This window comes from Colossoma macropomum, unplaced genomic scaffold (genome assembly GCF_904425465.1).
Source record: "Colossoma macropomum unplaced genomic scaffold, Colossoma_macropomum, whole genome shotgun sequence".
Classification (NCBI taxonomy): Eukaryota; Metazoa; Chordata; class Actinopteri; order Characiformes; family Serrasalmidae; genus Colossoma; species Colossoma macropomum.
This window is the reverse complement of record NW_023494787.1, coordinates 24,872,499-24,892,211: the sequence shown is the minus strand read 5'-3', so window position 1 is coordinate 24,892,211 and position 19,713 is coordinate 24,872,499. Positions and strand designations below refer to the sequence as shown.

The 19,713-nt window shown below is 42.1% G+C and overlaps 1 protein-coding gene across 9 annotated transcripts in view; it reads left to right on the top strand.

Annotated features, from left to right (window-relative positions):
* The window catches only part of trps1 (trichorhinophalangeal syndrome I), a 136,969-nt gene extending 117,890 nt beyond the window's left edge, over positions 1–19,079 (top strand). For all 9 annotated transcript variants that reach the window (XM_036566613.1, XM_036566610.1, XM_036566617.1 and 6 more), the window contains 2 exons: positions 7,018–7,140; positions 16,391–19,079. In XM_036566613.1, coding sequence (XP_036422506.1) covers positions 7,018–7,140; positions 16,391–17,557 — 1,290 coding nt within the window. In that variant the 3' untranslated portion in view covers positions 17,558–19,079. The remainder of the gene's footprint in view (positions 1–7,017; positions 7,141–16,390) is intronic.
* The last annotated feature ends 634 nt before the right edge of the window (positions 19,080–19,713 follow it).

Below are 19,713 nucleotides of genomic sequence, written 5' to 3'. Positions count from 1 at the left end.
CTGATGCGAGCCTGGGAGGGACTGGTTATCGGTTAGCAAGGCGACAGATGACACGTTTAGAAACTGGCTGTTGTGTAAGCGGACTTCCTTCCCTTGTCACTCAGACAGGATGTGCCCTCGAAGCCACTGAATGTAAGAGGATACTATATATCTCAGGAAGCCTTAGATAGGGGACACTGAGTTCATTGATACTTTCTGAAGGCATAATGCCTTCGCATGGATAAGGAGAGACTGGAGCATTGTTCGAACGCTGGAATGGATTTTTCCAGAATACATAATGCCTTTATCTAATAGTGGGGGAAGAAAGAAAGACACCTTTGATATGTGTTTTTATTCAGTTCTTGATTTTCCCATGCAGGACTGATGATAGTGATTGGTAATAGTAGGCAGAGAAAGAAAGAGAGCTTTAGTTTTTACTTAACTCTTGGCTTTTGTATATGAGATTTCACTTTTATATAGGCCCCAATTGATGTACTTTCCAGCATTGATGGCTAAGCAGGACTTTTGATGTCTTTGTTCATTTGCATTTGTGTCCAAACAATAATGTTTTAATTTGCCTTGACCTACAAAGCTTTCTTTATGCACACTGACAGAAAAGTGCAGCTTATCTTTGTCCTCAGATTTCACTGATATTTCCTGTCAGAGTGGGAGAAAGGTTAGAGATGCTCTCATCTGGGGGTCTGTCCCCTCTGAGCTTCACAGTTAAAATGATTGACCTGTGGCCCAGAAAGCTAGCCAGCTGGGCCAGGTCAGAGTGGAAAGAGATCCTTGTGTTGCTTTTCTTGGGTCCGACTTCCTACCATTAGGGTATCTGTTTTGAAGCTCAGTGCCAGTTGAGTCATTAGTCCAGAACACCATAGCACAGCGCATTCGTTAAAAAGTGACTTGATAAATCTTTAAGAAAACACAGATAGGATGGCCTGGTTTTATTTTAATGATTAAGTGAGTGTGCTCTTCTGATCTTGCTATAAATACTTTGACATTGTTCCACCTGAAGCTCCTGAAGAGTGGCACTGCTTGCTTCCCTTTTTAATAACGCAAGCTCATTCTGCCATGAAGTGTGTCAGGAGCAAATTGGAGAGCAGCAGAAGTGGATTTGAAATGTTCACCACTTATTACACAGAGACATGACCTCCCAAGCTCGCTTCTTAAGATTCTAGATGGAACAAATCCTTGAGGAATAAATTAAAAATTATTTATTAAACTCCGACTGAATTATACAATTAGGGCTGCAATTTAGCAAGAGACATCAGATTTGTGTAAACCTAGGATAACCTCCTCATGAAGCAGGACTTGATGGTTCGATATGTCTAGAATTGTAACCAGATGTTCGCCGCCGGCACTGAGATGGTGCTGCCTGAGCCACAAAATGTTGATGCTGAATTTCTGAGATTGAAATTGTCAGCAGGGGTTCGCCTAATTTCCCCGCAGCTGATTAAATAATTGTTTATTTAATGTAAGAGGGTCTGTGGATTGCCTAAGTGAATTAAATTAAATTTAATTTCAGTGGCTTTGTGTGTATAAAGTACTCCTTTCAAACCTTGCTATTACTCCTGTCCATGGAGTGCATGTTGAAAAGGTTGTGATTTATTTACCTTCTATTCTTGATTAGTGTCGGTCCAAGAGCATCCTCATGGTGAGTCCTTTCTCCCCCGTTATAATTAAGAAAGTGCATTAACTCAGACACGCAATCATACAGTTGAGTTCTCCACAGCTGACCATGGGAAAAGTCTGTCGGATCAATGTCAAGAAGTTGCCCAGTGCCATCAATGTAGAAAACACATTTTTTTTTTTCTCTTCTTCGTTTGACTTCACTGTCAGTCCAGAAACTATTTTAGTAGTTCATCAGAAGTGAGACTATATCAGCTTCACCTCTGCCAATAGACAAAGCTCATCATTGAAGTGTAATGGCATGATTGACTCGTTGGAGAAAGGCATGATGGCAGTCTCTCACCTCTCTCACCTGGGAGCAGTAGAGGGATTTCACCGGAACGTGGGAACATGTTCGTTAAATAAATAGATGTAATTAGGTCCCGGATCTAATTACTTCAGATTCCTTTCACGAGGGCCAAATCAGCCAGGCTCCCTGGAGCACCTGGAGCAAGGCATTAATAATCAATCACGTACAAACAGAATGCACTGGGCTACACCCACAGAAAACGCCAAAGAGCAGTGAGGCCATTCATCACAGGCTGCAGTGCAAATGCAGAGAGTCGACTTGATATTTGCTTCGAATAAGGGCCTCTAACACCCACTCTACCTGCGCACTGCTCTGCTGCTTGCTGCACACGAGCAAATTACCCCTGAAAAGACAGAACATGGCCCATAATTACACCCCCAAACATTTCACTGAAGTTTTTAGCCTTGATGGTGGCAAGACACTTTATGAAAGGCAGTGAGAGCGAAGCGGCTCAAGGTTTCTTATGGTTGCGGTAAGCCGCGTGTTTATTAGGGGTGTAAATCTCTGACCTCCCAAGGGGTCAATTTGATTAGGATTTTTTATGAAATGATTCAGTACATTGTGAAGTCTCAGATTCCACCACGATTCGATTTTGATCCGATTTGATTTTGGTACAATTCAATATAATTTGTACTATATTAATTGTTTATGTAGACAGTAGTGGCATAAAGGCAATAACAGCAATACACAATTTTTTTTATGTTTTCCATACAGAGTTTCAATTTGGCCAAAAAATTAGTGCATACTTTATTATATTATTAAATGTGATCTGTTATAATTTCAGATCCGTGTGGTTGAACTGACACCTTTAGATCAGTGAAGGATCATGAAGCATCAATGCTTTTTTTACATCCCTAGTGTTTATGAACGTATGGACTTGTGTGTGGGCAGCACTGGGTGTAGCCTGCAGCATAATGCATGGCACCGGGGGAAGCCCATGACGGTTTCCATGCAGCAGCAGCAGTGTGAGGAGCAGATGCAGTGATGAAGTGAAGCAGGTCAGGAAAGGAACAGGACCCAGGCGCTCTGCGGCCCCCTCTCTCTGCTCGCGAAAAAACAATACATCACCCTGCTGAGCGGCCGACGTGGCAGGCGAGAAAAATGGCCGAGCACTTAGGGAAAACAAAGACAATCAGGGCTTTCTCTCCTTCCTCCTCCCCTCTTTTTCCTTTAGAGAGCAGCTGCGGCTAGCCAGGAGAACGCAGAGTAAAACCTGGCAAGGCCGAGCACACGTTCGTTTTTACAGATGGCAGAGCAGACTAGTTGATAATTGAAAAGGAAGTCTGGGATTATGAGCCATTGGACAGGAGGGAGGCTATTTCTGTGCTTTCCTGTGTAATTGACACTTGAACTTGCTGGATCGAAACCCCTCCAAACACCCCCCCTCCTAACACCTCTTCCCCTGTACACACATACACACCTACCTCCCATCATGTTTTCAGCTCTTACTGCCCTCTAACTGCCCGAGGTCCACACGCCTGACTTAAACAACACAGCGCTCTAGACTGCAAAGACATTAATCAGGTCTGTTTTAGGAAACTATTGCTATGTGCATACATTACACTAACACCTGTGTGCACCTACTTGATGTGCAGTTGTACACAGTACTTAATCAGTAGTAACAGATGTAGTCTGCTGCTCCACAGCCAAAAATACATTATAAAAAGTCTTAGCATATTTTAGTAGCTAGACTAAATATAAATAGCTATGACCCATGTCAATGCCTGCTTTTATTTGCTATTTAAGTTTTTCCCAAACCTTTAAAGTTAAGCACTACTCAGTAGTGCCAAAATCAGCTCTGAGTTGTTGGCTAAGCATATCAAACATGACTTACAAATAAAAATAAATAAATTAGTGGTGTCAAAGTTAACACAGTAAATGAATACACTTAATGCAATTTCCTAGTTTGACTAGAACTAGTTCAGGCCGAAACCCTGCTCGGACACTGTATTTTGAAATGTCTGATCCACAACTGTAGCCCTTTTGTTCAAATGCAGCTTTTAAATGGCAAGTTCCATTGATGGCTGCTGTGATAAAACCAAAGTTATTTCCAGTTACTGCCGCTGGAAATAATGTAGACCTGACTTATCACTGAAGTAAGTCAGGTCTGCATCATTTACAAGCAAAACACACCACTGATGCAGGACTGTTAGTAATATCAGTAACTTTAGCACTGGAGGGCGCCTTGTGGAAGAACTGTGATAATTCAACAAGCAGCGAACTAACAGAGGCAATAGTAAAGTAGAAATCTACAGTTATCTTCAGCAATCAAGGAGTCCAATTAAGCAAATAAATGTGATTAACACACTTTATTGTACAATAATGTGCCTATTATTAATTATTTTAATTATTATCATTTGGCAACCCTAAAATAAATAGCTACCTGTATGACCAAACAAGTAAACAAGGTGTCTTTACTTCTACAGCGTGGTATTGTTGATGGAAATAAACATATAGTGATTCATCATACAGTTTGGCAATTTGGCTGTTTAGGAATTTTTAAAGCTGTTTTTCCATTCCATTCCATTTTAGTCCATTTCATTTCAATTAATTTTTAGCGCAACTTGTGTGGCCTTGTAGTGTAATGACACTGTTTGCAGACAGTTGTTCTCTTGTGTGTTTTGGTATGTCTGTAATATTGTCAGCTAAGTGTCCATCACTGATAAATTATGAAGGTTAAATAAATCCAGATACACACATTCAGTTGTCTGAGGCAAACACACATGTACCTGGTCTATATCAAGAGTAAAGAAACACCTTTGTGAGGAAACGCGGGTCGATTACAGTGCAGCCATGTGCAGCGTCCAGTGACTGTTGGGCGCTGAGTATGGATTTGCTTTAGGAGAGGTGATTTTTTGTTTGATTTTGTTTGCCTTGGCACTTTTGGGCCTGGTTTTCTGCTGCAGCTGAACAGTACCTGGTTTAGGGTGCCTTGACAAATAACCGGCGAGACCAGCGAGACAAATAGAGCCGCATACATCAGCTCTGCTCTCAGTAGCTGTGCTAATGCAGGCAGTCGAGGCAGGGCACAGGGAAACACGTGTGAGTGATTTGGCTCGGCAGGCCAGAGGGCCGGAGAGAAAACTCCGCTGAGCTGATGACGGACACTCTGTTTGCCTTGTAATGCTAGAACAGGATAGGAAAGAATAAATCAATCAATCATGGCATGCCTGTCAGGCCTAGCATGTGGCCCTCTAAAAACCCCACTGAGATAAGAAAATATATACATTCTCGCTTTAGGGATGTAGGAAAGCATTGGATTAGATGTAAATTATCTGTAATTTGATTTTAATCTAATTCGCTCATGGAGTATCTTGGATTTGAGAGCACACATTTGGACATTGGATACTTGGACACAGGTGCAAGATAAAGTCATAATTTAGGTTATTTGTACATTTACATTTCCGTGTTGTGTACTTCAATATTGTTGGAATTTATGTTGACACCTGCACCAAGGGAAATTCCCTGTACATCTTGTACTTGGCCATTAAAAGGGTCAGATCCTGCTATTCTGATTCAGTGAATGGAGAATTTGACAAATGTTATTTTCAGACATCCAAAAACCAAACAGAAAAAGAAAACAGTTGCATTTGTTTGGAAATAAAATTACACATAACGTCAAGCAAGTTTTCAAAGAACTGATGACAAGCTGATAGTCTAGAGAAGTAGAAAATGTCCAGAGAAGAGCCCCAATGGAGCAGGCAGGAGGGGTTTTAGAATAGCCTCTGGCCTGAAGCATGACCGGCCGGTCAGAGCGGGACTGCTACGCCTCGCTTGAAAAGGGCAATTGTCGTGGCGGCTTTGCACTTGCTGATAGCTCCACTAAAAACATTTCTCTATCCCATTAAATTATTGCCGTCATTTGGAGGCTTTATGGCCATGCCGGCTACCATCCCTCATTCCCTTTCATTTCTTTTCACTTTGCGTGTATCTGTGATTAATGGCGGATGTCGAGCGTTAGACTGAGCAGGCATCAGCGAATGCAAGATCATAATTAGTTTAGCTGACGCGGGGGCTCTCCGATAGCGCTCGCATCTGGATGGAAAAATTACCCTATAGGGAACTGGCTGCTCCCCAAAACTTTTTACTGATACGTTGTGAAACACCCGATGAATCAAGTGCCCTTTCCCTGCCAAGAAAGCTCTCCGGCCTCTGCGCCAAAATTATGTCTGCAGAAAGCTTTCCATTCGAAATGTATCAGAGCACAATTAGGAGCATTGTATTTTTCTGGCAGGGGGAACATACTCCCTACACAAGCCGTCTGAAGTTAAATAAATCGCACATATTCTATAAGGCCAAATGAGTTTTACAGGGGCCATAATCTGGATAATTCTCGCATGCTGCCCCGGCTGACTCCCCCCCTCCCAACTCATGGGATTCACTTGTAGTTTCTGTCACTGATAAAACCAGAAGTTCGCACATGATTCATGTGCCCATCTCTTTTTTTGTGGCTCAGTGGACCTCTTGTGTTGGGCTTTGTGGAGACGTAGAGTATATTGAATGTAGCCATATATAGTAAGGACGCGATATATCTAAAGATTTAGATTTTCTGTAGAGAAGATTCTAGATTTGTCACTCTCTGTGGAGACTTAGAGTCGGTAAGTGGTAAATAGGTTTCTGAAAGTGGGATTCCGCTGAGGGGATGAGAGTGGTTTGGTTGCTGAGACGCTCTAGGCATGTCAGTGCAGTGTGACTGACCCAGGCTGAGGCAGCTGGGGGAAGTTGGTGTTGTCCCTTCCAACACAGTGGTATCTTACAATTCCCATAAATCAGCAGAAGGTTAATTAGAGTGAGAATCAGTTGGGTTCTGCTAATCACGCTATGGTCTGACCTTCAGATTGGACAGAGCATGTCTCTCCCCATCAAGCTGGATTGCTTAGCTACTAGAATCCTCATGATATGTTTCTTTTTTTTCAGTTTATCTCTGAGTTTATCCATCCTCCCTCTTTGACTTTCTTTTTTCTTTTCCTTATCCCTCTATTCAGCCTTGTTAGCAGCCTGCAGCCTCATTCACTCAGATTCTAATTCTCTCTATGTCTTTTTTTAATGTTTTTTAGAGACGGCGGGGATCAGGGGTCTTCTGTGCCAACTGTCTGACCACCAAGACCTCTCTGTGGAGGAAGAACGCCAACGGGGGCTATGTGTGCAACGCGTGTGGCCTCTATCAGAAGCTTCACTCGGTAAGGGGGGCGCTTAGGGGAACAACCCAGTGAGGGAGGAGGTTGGGAGGGGGGGGGACGTTTTACCAGCCCACCTACGAATTCTAGAAAAAAAGTAAGAAAAGTCAAACCAAACGCAGAGGTGGGAGTGCAGCCGCTCCTGACTGACCACTGCATTTCCGTGCTGTTAAGCTAAGACCTGACGGCTGCTCCGAGGAGTCACTGGCCTTTTGGCCTGTGGGACAGCTAATGGCCCTCTGGAAGTAATCCTGCACCCAGCCAGAGCCTCAACTTTCCAAGCACCTCAACTCTGACCCCCTGGGCCAGGCACAATAGCCTTCGCCAGTCCAAAAGCCTGTCGAGTTCACACCTTCTCACACGCGCTTGCATGCTCTTAACCTCCTGCACACATCTCCTGATGCAATCTCACTCACTCTTCCTTTCCGTCTGAAAGTGTTCCACTCGAGGAGGTTTTTCTAGCTCACTGAGAGAAATGATGGCATTCCTTATCAGGCCAAAGTTATGATGTCAACACTCTAAAGGATAGATAAAACCTAATTTTGGCCCTATATCGAATAGATACATATTTGTTGACGCACAGGGCAGTCTACTTTTGATTTCGTTTATTGGTTTATATGAGAATCCTTGGAGCCCACATAATAGCAGAAAAACAAGCTCCTCCTACGTATAGACACAGCATGTCTCTGGGCTCAATCATGAAAGGACTTTACAATTGGATTGGGTTTATAGCGTTACAGTTTTTTCCTCTCCGACTTCAATTTGATCCGAACGAGCAAATTTGAGTCCATATGTGTGTGTGTGTGCGCATGTGTGTGTGTGTCATCTAACTCACTCATACTTGCCTGGAATCTTTAAGCGTACTTGTGCATCCTTTGAAACAGCATCTGGATAAACACGACGGGTAAACAAATTTGTCAACATGTGAGGAATTACACAGCCGAAACAGAGTAAGCATTGTGCGTGTGCCCAGAGTCCATTGCTAGAATTTACTTTGGTTATATATTCATACATTTAAGCTTTGGAACTCAGCTGGAACTGGGCTGAGCCAGTTTCCCCCCTTAATATGAGAAGCATTTGATCTAGGAGGCTCTCTTTCTCTGTGGCGGCCCTGGGCTATCAGCCCCAGAGCCTGGGTGGCGGGGGCCCCGATACAGGAGTCTGCCTGAGTCGGTGTGGTCGGCTAGGTTAAGGCAGCACGGTACGGCACAGCTCAGGCCACAAGGCGTTCTTTCAGAGACCGTGCCACCTGGTGGTTTGAGTGGGCTCGGGGCCCGTTGACAGCCCACCACAGACGCTCAAATCTGACTGTCTGTCTGCACCACTTACACTCAATGCTGGTTTCATGGCCAGGTTTAGGAAACACCGTATTCACGACGTGCCTTGCCACATGCAATGGAGAAATTAGATCCTTTGTGGTGTAATTTTGTCTTTTCTTTAACGTCTGCTGTATCTTGCTTCTGCCTCAGGCATGTATCGAACTTCAAAAATTTATTGACTTGATTCAAATTTGATTTAATTGACTTTGATTGAATTTATGCAAATTATGTGTCATCAACATACACTTCAAAATAAGAAATTGTGGAAAATACATAATCCAAACTATTTAATCCAAAACTGTGCATCTCAAAGCTCAAATTTTGACTTACTCAGCTGAGGTCAGTTTTAAAGGGCCTATATCATGGGAAAAGTTTTCTTGTAGTTTAATGTAGTATGTAAATGTTTCCAAATGTACCATTTACTTCCCATTCCATACAGTGTATGGAAATCAAACTGCAAAAACAGCCCATTTTCAAATAGTTGCTTTTGTGATGTCATGAAAAGTGAATCATTTACATATACCCCTTCCCTCTCAGCCTACAGCAGTTAAGCCCCACCCAGTCATATACAAGTTACAAGAAGTACCTCAGCCTGGACGTTTTTTTGAATGAGACATAACCCAAAGCGGCCAATCAGAATAGAAATCACTTACATAGATCAGTCTGGAAGGCACAGTAACTGAAAAGCCTTTAGTTCTAGGGGATAAAAAGAATTGGAAAATGGTCATGTAGAAATGAATTGTGATTGTCTTAGGTACATAAATCCCGACAAACGTGCGCCTCTGGGGGAAAATAATAATATATATATATATATATATATATATATATATATATATATATATATATATGGGCCTTTCAATGTATATGCTATGCTATCAGTAGTTTTATTAATAATTTAGTATTCAAGTATGAGACCAGGGTCCTTTCTGTGTGGAGTTTGCATGTTTTCCCCGTGTCTGCGTGGGTTTCCTCCCGGTGCTCCGGTTTTCTCCCACAGTCCAAAGGCATGTGGCTAGGCCAATTGGACATACTAAATTGCCCCTAGGTGTGTGAGTGTGTGTGTGAATGTATATGTCTGTATGTCTGCCCTGCGATGGGCTGGCGATCTGTCCAGGGTGTTTCCTGCCTTCTGCCTAAAGACCACTGGGATAGGCTCCAGCCCCTGCCAATCAGGCTGTGTACACCTCACGCTCCATCAGCACTTAATAAACAAGATGGACACAGAATTATCAGTGCATCAGCTTCCCTGAAACGTCTCTGATTGGCCACAGGATTGCCTTATTTGTTAACTTTTTTCAGCATTAGACCCCCTTTTAACTGGTGGATGCTGACCCATGTTCACTTTTATAGCTAAAGAGAGGAGAGAGAAGGAGGTAGGAAGAAGTTTAGGAGACTTTTTTTTTTTGACGGCACTTTTTCTTAGCAGCTAATTAATCAGCTTGACTGTTTCATGGATGGCACACTAGTGTAGAGTAGAGGCCTCTGTCCTTCATTCGGACTTGGCAATGGGATTCCAGTAGTATTTTTATACTTTTGAATAAAAACTTTTATATGCCGTACAGAAATCATTTCATAATATCACCTCATAAACCCACGCCGTAGTGGGCTCTAAATGGAGGTCTGGGCTCCTCGTGCTAGAACACATTGCAACAATAAATGTCTTTCAGATTTTATCTTCTAATAATAGGACTCAACATGCGCACAGTGCTGTGCTGTGTCACAGCCCAATATAAAACTCAGTGAAAAGCCTCTGTCTCATTTTTCACACAAGACTCATTGACACAGCCTTTTTATTATGTGGGACACAGACCTGAGGAGCTGAATATTGCCTGAAAAGTTTCTCTCAGCTCCTGAACTTTGTGAACCTCTAAAATAAAAAAGAAAGTTGGGAGGGATCCTCTAAAGCCAAAATGTAAAAGGATGATAACTCTGGAATAGCATTTATTTATTTATTTATTTATTTTTTGCTTTCCTCATGCACCACACTTTCAAAGAAGTGACCTCAGCCACACTGCTTCATGTTTAGTCCCGTAAAAGCCTCCTCCAGCCTTCTGAGCTGCACTGCAGCGTTGAGGAGGCTTTAAACGGCATGGAGGCAGGGGAACAGTGCTGGTTTTGAAATGTAGAAAACAAGCACGTGCGGGAGGAGCACTGAAAGGAATTGCGAAGTGAGGAGCACAGCGAGGTGCTCAGGGTTGCAGAGGAAAGAGAAACGTGAGGCTGAAGGTGGGCTTGGTTTTGTCTGTTGTCAGCAGAGTCGGGTGCTGTGGTCCGTTGCCTCGAGGCACACAGAAAGCAGTCAAAGAATCTCACTGCTCTGAAAACTTTTAAGAATGAGAATGCAACAAAATGTGAGAAAAACATGGAATGTACGTTATATATATATATATATATATATATATATAGAGCACTGTTCAAAAGTCAGAAACCATCCTTCATTTCTTTAACTTCCTGTCAAGTACAAGTTACTGATTTTTCAGGAGATATTTCTGAGATTAGATAGGAGATAATCCACTTGCAAAAGAAAAGAGAAAGTCAAATGAAAAAAAAAACAGATTTCCAGAAACGGGAAATTATTAAAAGTCATTGAAGAAATGGAAATCCAAACAAACTGTGCAAGACCTGGTAGACCACCAAAGCTGTCACCATCAGATAAACAGTTCTTAAAGCTTTCATCTTTGAGAGAGAGGAGAAAATCAAGCTTTACTCTTGCTTCAGATATGAAAAATCCACAGGTGTTTTTTTTTCCTGCAGATGTATTTGAAAAACAGAAGATTTGACCCACAAAATATTAAAGTTTTATATTTAGTCGTTGAGGCATTTGTATATTTTTTCTTAAATATATGTTTTCTGCTTTTTTTCCCCAAGCTGAAAAATGAATAACTTGTGCTTAATGGCTATTTTAATTAGAAATGGAATAGGTGTAGGGTGGTCTCTGACTTTTGCACAGTACTGAATATAAAAGATATATTAGGTAAGAGAAGCTCCAGCTGCAGAGCATTTATCTGGGAGGAATATGCAGCATGATCATCAAAGAGATGTAAGATGTGAATCACAGATATCTTTGTTGCGATGCACACAATCCTCCTGCATTATTATTCTTTTATATTATTCATAGGTATAGATAGAAATAAGAGCAAGAAATGTATTTCTGTTTCTTTCACTTGACTGTGTAGTTTGAAGGACTCAGATTATTTTATTTGCTTAGGTATTTAATTTTTGCATGATTCTAAAGTTATGAAGCAAAAATTACTTCTAGGCTTCCACAGGACAAACTTAACAAAGCTTAACTGTTTAGAAGAAAATTGAGTAATAAATGCTTTTGAGGGAAAATGTTACATGAATTTGAATTTGCAGGTATAAACTATAGATCCTGTTAATACTCCACTATATTAAAATTTTAATTTTGCCCAAATGCTTTTAAACCTCTGTACTGTATTTATTAGAGCCAGCATTGTAGTGAAGTGCAAAGAGAGAAGAAGTCTACCTAACATGCACTCATTTTTAATAAAAGCAGTATCTGTAGTTAATCATAATGCTATGAACTTAACTTTCATTTTGCTGTTCGGAAACCTTATAAAGAAAAAAATTGAAGACCTAAATGAAATTTCGCCTGGATAAAGGTATATAGAGAGATGATATGAGGAAAAGAGAGGCAGAGAGTGGTGCGTGTGTGCATGTGGTGTACGTGTGTGCTGAGGGCCAGAAGTGGTCCAGCAGTAGAGGGCACTCTTTCTTTTTGTCTGACTTTTCATAGAGCTCTTCTCTTTGGACAGACAGCCTGACAGCTCCCAAAGAGCCGAAGCTTTCATTTTCGCACCATCCAGCGCATGGCATTAAGTGAACTTAAGCAGCAGCGTGAAATTTGTGTAACTGATTCAGCTTTATTCCCCAACGAACAAACATTGCTCAAAAATATGTACTTTCTCCCATTGAGATTGAACATATGGTGCAGAGCCAGATAGCTTCTGTGGAAGGAGCGTCAGTAAAAGTGTGCGTCTACTTAAATCCCATTTCCCACAGTTTTGGGGTGGGGGTGGACCGTTGGGGGATGGGAGAATGATATGTTCTTCCTCTCTATCATCTTCACTTGCTGGGCTTCTCCCCTTTTCCTTTTTTTTCAACCCTTTCTTGCCTTCCTATTGCCTGCGTTTGCCCCAGGAGCATGTCGGCGGATCACGGTGCAATAAAGGCAACCAGCTGCCATGCGAGTTTAATGTCCCCTGCCGGCTTTCACTCCTCGCAGCCATCCAGCGACCCAGGCAGGAGGAAATCACAGCACTTTTATTTGCATTCTCGTTGCTTCTGGTGGCAAATTTGCTCTTCGCAGCCCCGCAGAAAGCATAAGAGCGAGAGAAAAAAAAAAAGACATGGCTTCACCTTCTTCTCCTGCCTCTGCCCTCCCAATTAGCTGTGGCTCCCGGGGGATTGTGGGAGTTTTCTGTGGAGAGAGGGAGAGATAGAGGATGTAGGAGTGTGTATCTGGTGGTGGGGAGAAGCGAGAGATGAGCCACGTCACCTGACTGAAGTTTGCTGCCCACATGCCAAAGTCAACCCGAGGCATGATGGGATATGAGGGCAGTAGAATAGATTGCAGACAAATCATGATATTGTGGCCATGGTGATGAATGAAAGCACAAGCAGTTCTTTCCCTTTCACCTGTAGGTACGCCACTGAGAGAAAAATGTCTTTCTTCACATCTTGCCGACCACAGTAGTTTCCAGTGTAGCACAGAAAGAGAAACCAGGATAAATGGTTTCACAAACCAGGATAAATGATAACCGTTCAGTTAGAAACAACAGCTCAGAAGAACCCATTTTAGGCACCTTTATTTTAAAAAGTTCCTTAGTGAGTCTTGGTCATACAGTTCTAGGGAAAAACCTTTAATTGGTGTAGAACCTTAACACTATTGAAGGTTCTTGAAGCTTTAAAAAGGTTATTCACACTCATATCTCACTTACAAAAGTTCAAAGAACCCTCCACTGAAAGGTTACTTAGGGAACCAAAAAGGTTCATCCATGGCATTGCTCAAAAGAGCTGTTTTTTGGAACCTTTGTTTTTAAAAGCTTCCTTAAACATTCTTGGACATTCAGTTCTAGGGAAAAGAATGTTTAATCGGTATAGAACATTTACATAATTTTAGGTTCTTAACTCATTAAAAAGGTTCTTTACTCTCAAATCTCATTTACAGAAGTAGTTGTTTTAAGAGGCATCCATTGAAATTTTACTTATGGAATTAAACGAGGTTCTTCTGTGGCATTGCTCAAATTTTTGACACCTTATTTCTTTGGCCAACTCCTAACCGCTTAATGCCTATACTAATAAGCAGCTACTTCTGCCTTTTCTCCTTTAATAACTTGATATCTCAGTGTGTTGTCGCATATATTTTATTAAGTAAAGAATCACAAATGACCTTTTTAGCATGGATGGAGATACACTTCACATTTCAGTCACCTTTTGTTGTTACTCTGATTAAGTAAATAAAAAAATAAGCTGTTAGTGAATGTGAGTGCATGCTCACTCTCAAACTGTTGCAGGGCATCCAACAATAAAGACAGCATCGTACTACTTTTATAAAGTAATAGAAAACATTAGCACTCAGAAACCTCCAATTCTACATGCTGATCTATTTTACTATGCCCAACCTGAAAATACACATTAAAGGGAACATCACCGAAGTCTCTACATGTATCGTTCACAAGACCGTAGTTTTCACAGTGTTAGACACAGGTTAATGTTTTTAACACTGTCCCGTCACACAATGATGTTGACTGACATTAAGGAATTAACTGCCTAATCCATGAATGAATATTTGCTTATTTGCAGAAAAGCTGTCTTACAAATGTCTGTATAAGAGAGCCTGGCGTAACTCAGCAGAACTAACAGAAACAAAGCAGTAATAATTAATAGTCTTTTGATGACCGATTATTACGCTAACCAGCCTAATTAGTGGAGTGTGTCCTTGGAGTCCCAGAAGAGATGAATCATTATGATGAAATCTCATTAGAATAGGGACCGTTTGTAGTACAGATACATGGAAGTCAAGCTTCAGCACTCTTCACACAAGGGGCTCTTTGGGTTCTTTAGAGTCTCCTGAGCATCTCTGTGAATCACACCTAAATGCTTTGTGGAAATAGAGACACTAAAAGGCCTTAAATCTTGCAGTGGAAGTGTGGTAGGAAATTCAGAGACTACGAAAATCTCACACATTCTGAACTCTAGCTGAGTAAAGGTAGCATTATGACCATGCAGTAAATCACAGTCATTTTTAGGGACATTTTAAGAATATATGTTTATCTTGACACTTAAGTAGTGTTTTTCTATGAAGCCATGGAATGGGAGATCCTTACTGCTGAGTGGGGCAGTGACCCCTCTCAGCCAGTAATGGACAGTTGAATATCTGCTTAAACCTACCAATACACCCAGTCCAGCTGTGTCATCTTGGACTTCTGTACCACCAGTGAAAGCAAGAACACTGCAAAGTCAAGTTTTATCCTCATGCTTTCCTGTATCTCCCCAATTGTTAGAGTCGTGATCTGGGAGTCTCCCTGTCCTGCACATTTTGGTGTTTTTCTGTAGGACTTATTTTTCTGCAGGACTTATTAATTGGCTGATTAGTTGGATCAAAAGTGTTAAAACAGAGAAAACACTGGAATTTTGAAGGGTACCTCAGGCTTAAGTATCTCTGTCCTATATATATATATATATTTATATATATTAGTGGGGTCAGAGTTAACATGTGACTGGTTTTCAAGCTGTGGTTCCAGCTTGAAGACCAGCTGTTGATATGACTCCATGATTGTATCCCTCTCATACAAATACAGTTTTTAAATAGCAAGAGTTGTTGATGCCACTCTTGACAAAAAAAAAAAAGTTATTTCCAGCTACTGCCATGCCATGAATTTATTTATTACCAAATATTACTTCATGTCTGAAGTACACAAAACAAGGTGCTGATGCCAGCAAGAAATATCAGTAATATCAGTAACGTGACCACCGGAGAACGTCTTTGGTAGACTATGCTGGACGATGCTCAAGGAAGAAAAATGGACAAATCAGTGAGGCGTAACTTAGTGGTATGAAAGTGAGAGGGCTTCAGTCGCCAAGGAGATGAACCATGAACTGTATATATGATATATAAGACATATACACTAATTGGTTAAAACATGCAGCCGGTGCTTTCACTGGACATGGGTGGTGAAAACTGGTAACTGTGGAAATGACGGGACTTTTGTATTCAAGTTCATATGGACTCTACATTCACACAATGAAAAGATTCAAAAATGTAATTATTGAGTAATATATAGAGTTATATATACATTCTGATAAAGCTTATTTTGTCCTATCGTATGGCTAAAAAAACCATGCACTGCTTTTTAAAATTAAATTTCATCAGAACTCTACGTCTCTTGGTATTTGTCTTTTATTTTGATCTGTGTTGTCTTTTTATGATTTCAAATTAATACTCATTATTTCTTCTATTACTGTGAAGCTTTATCACCTGTCTGTTAAGCACTTTGCGCAGCCACCGACATGAAAGGATTATTATTATTATTATTATTAGTAGTAGTAGTAGTAGTAGTCGTAGTGTAGTAGTAGTAGTAGTAGTAGTAGTAATGCATTGGAAAATCTCGGCAATTAATCAAAATGAACTACACTATGCAATTAATCACGATTTTTGCTGACAACCCCCCTTTTTTGATTTCACAGCTGTTTATAACCATCAATAATGATGTGATAAATGATAAATGATGTGTCCCAGCTTTAATAAGCTTTCATAGTGCTTAGCTTAGCTTAAACCCTCATGATGTGTCTCTCTCTCTCTCTCTCTCTCTGTCTTACTCTCCCCTCCCATTTTTCTTTTCTTCCCCATCTTTTCATTTTTCTCCATCTCTTCCTTTCTGTCTCTCTCCATATCTCTCTTTGTCTCTCAGACCCCCAGGCCGCTGAACATCATCAAGCAGAACAACGGTGAGCAGATTATCCGCCGGCGCACGCGAAAGCGACTCAATCCAGACAGCCTTCCGTCCGACCAGGTGGGCTCCAAACAGCAGCGTGTTAACAGCGAGGAGCGCTTGAACGGCAGCCCGCTGGAGCGCAGGCCAGATGAACCGGGTGCTGACGGGCCACTGCCTCGTGCTGACTCTGCCCAGGCCCAGCTGCCCAAGTATGAGGGCTATGGCCCGTCAGGCCCAAAGGGCCACCCCAGTCCCCGCTCCACCCATGCCTTTCTGCTCAGCCAGACGCTGGAAATCCACAAGCGCATGCCACCATTGCACATGCACAAGAGCCCCGTGGAGGTCGGAGCCGAGGGCAACGGCCTGAGCGGGGGCTCGCAAGGTGGTCCAGACAGCAAGGGCGGCTCTGAGAGGGGCAGCCCCATCGAGAAATACATGCGTCCGTCCAAGCAGGCCAGCTATTCGCCCCCCGGAAGCCCCATCGAGAAATACCAATACCCCATCTTCAGCCTGCCTTTCATCCACAGTGACCTGCAGAGCGAGGCCGACTGGCTGCGCTTCTGGACTAAGTACAAGATGTCCGTGCCAGGCAACCCGGGCCATTACCTCGGCCACGTGGCCAGCCTGCCCAATCCGTGCCAAAGCTTCGTGCCTTACCCTACCTTCGGCTTGCCCCCTCACTTCCCCCCGCCGCCCCCATCTTCTTCTGGACCGGATAGCGACACCCCTCTCGACCTGGCCATGAAGCATTCCAAACCTAGCCCCGTGCCCAATGGCGCCAATATGGCCAAGGAGAGGGCCCAGCTGGAGAAACGGGCCTCGCCATTAGCAGACAGAGAGAGTGAGCGGGACAGGCCAATAGAGGCCAAAGAGGTGGACACTGCCCCGCCACAGCCCACCAAACCAGATAGAGTGGATCAGAGCACCCAGGACGACCTATCCAGCAAGTGCGCCCACTGCGGCATTGTGTTCCTGGACGAGGTCATGTACGCCCTGCACATGAGTTGCCATGGCGACGGTGGGCCCTTCCAGTGCAGCATCTGCCTGCATGCTTGTGCTGATAAGTACGACTTCACCACCCACATCCAGCGAGGCCTCCACCGGCCAGCTCCAGACGCCAGCGCAAAGGCCACGGACGAGTGAAGCCTGTAGCCCAGCAGACCTTTCAGCACAACTCGAGCAGTATCTAAGGAACCCATCAGAAAATCAGTGCGAGAAAAAAAAAACAATGTACGAATGAATGCGTAGAATTTTCTTTCTTCTTCTTTTTTTGCCAAGATGGTTCCTGGTGCCTCTGCAATCAACATAGGGAGCTTCAGTCAGCATAGCATTTCTATTCGAGTTCAAACACAACAAACTCTTGGCTGTTTTCACTTTTTTAAAGAACTGCTTTTGAGGAAAATGGTACAAGTAGTTTATCAATTTAGATTTTTTTTACGTACTTTAACCCAGGCATATAATTTTGACAAAGCAGTTCAGTAAACTGGGTTCATCTACTCAAACTGAATTTCTGTTTATGTTCAGGCTGTTTCCAGCCTTCTGGAAAGTTCTCTTACCTGGTTTTGAACAAATCGAGGATGTGGGACTCCTGCATGCGTGGCAAAGAGTGTGCAAACATGCCAGTCCTCTGTCACTATGGCAACAGCATAAGTGATTTTTGTCCTCAAAACAAACATCCTCAGGGAATGTATATGGCTGAAATAGGCAAGACACATTAGTTTAGGCCTTTCTGTCTCTGGTTAACATTATACTAAATATCTTATGGTTTAGTGTTGCTTTTCATTAATGTATTTTTCCCCTCCAGTGCGTAGGGTCGGGTTATTATTGTTACATAATTCCATCAAGACATGTTAGCTGCTGCCTTAGTTGCAGGGATGCAGAGCTAATTATCACTCTAGAAATTTGGGAAGGAATGGAAAAAAAAGATATTTTTTTTTTCTAAGTTGTTAATAGGAATAATCATATTATCAGTGCCTGATATAATGTACAAAGTATTTTCTACCTGATATGTTGATATGCAACATTGAACTTGCATCTGAATAAGGGCCTTGAGCACGGCTCTGAAAAAGTTTACATTTGCAAATGTAGCAAACAAGGTAATGAAGCAAACACCTGCTAATTTTGTTTTTTTTTTTCCACCTAAACAGGAGAGATACGATCATTCATATTTTTCATGTTATTTTTCCTTTGTAGTTTCTTTTTTAAGGTGGAACATTCTTTGGCCACCAAAGGCACTATCCATTCCAAGTGTTGTTCTTCATGACTTTGTTTTGCCACCTTTTTTTCATGTACGTGTGCTTTATAGTCAAATGGCATGTTGTCTTGGACTTCAATCTCCCTGTGTTTGTCTACAGACATTGAACAAATTCAAGGGAAGCTGATAAGGCTTTATGTGCTAATTTTGGTGTGAATAAACCTCTTTGGCCCCCCACTGTCCAGGTATTTCAACTACCATGAATTCTATTGAATTCCACATTTTAGAAGAGTATAGGATTATCTTTATGTGATTTCCTATAGGAAACAGACATGGAAACAAACCTGCCAGTTACTCCGCATTATGTTCAAACATAGAGAACTGTTGTCGATACTTAGTAAGTGCAGGTGTTTTAGGTGCCTTTTGATGAAGCTTTCCTTAGAGAAGTGCAACATTATAATGCTGTACTGAGATACACTTTGGTTCAAGCTCGCTTTGCAGCTCCTTGTTCTTCTATTATACAGAATAGATATCAGACTATTACTGATCAAATGTTTTGCCCCAAAATGTCTCCATTACGCGTTTGGAATCATCTCCAATACTAAGTCATGATGACTTTGCGAGATCAACAACTTAGATTGTCAGGTGTGCATGCATTTTCACTTTTCTGTTTAGTTTTCAATTTCCTTTCAAAGGAGGAACCTCTGCGTCTAGTGTAACATAGTCCACAGCAGCTCATGTTTTTGTTTACTAGCAGCTTCAAGATGTCTGTACCCTCTGTTTTGTTCCACTGTACGTTTCTCCTACCCACAGTTCCCATTTTTTGGCCATGGGCTCAGCGAGCTGGGTTTTGCCTGGCTACACACAGACATTATTTATATGAACTGGGGAGGTGAGAGGGAGAGAGAAAGAGAGAGAGAGATACTCCGGATGTCTCAAGGTCTCAAGGACGTCTCTGCGTTTCACAGATCCTCACTTATAGCCTTACGATGCTGCTTAACTGCAAAGCCTCTTGGAAAATAATTGAAATAATTATAAACTGTCGCTTTTCATTGGAGCATTTATACAGTTGGGTATTACATGACGTAAGGATTTTTTTTTTTTG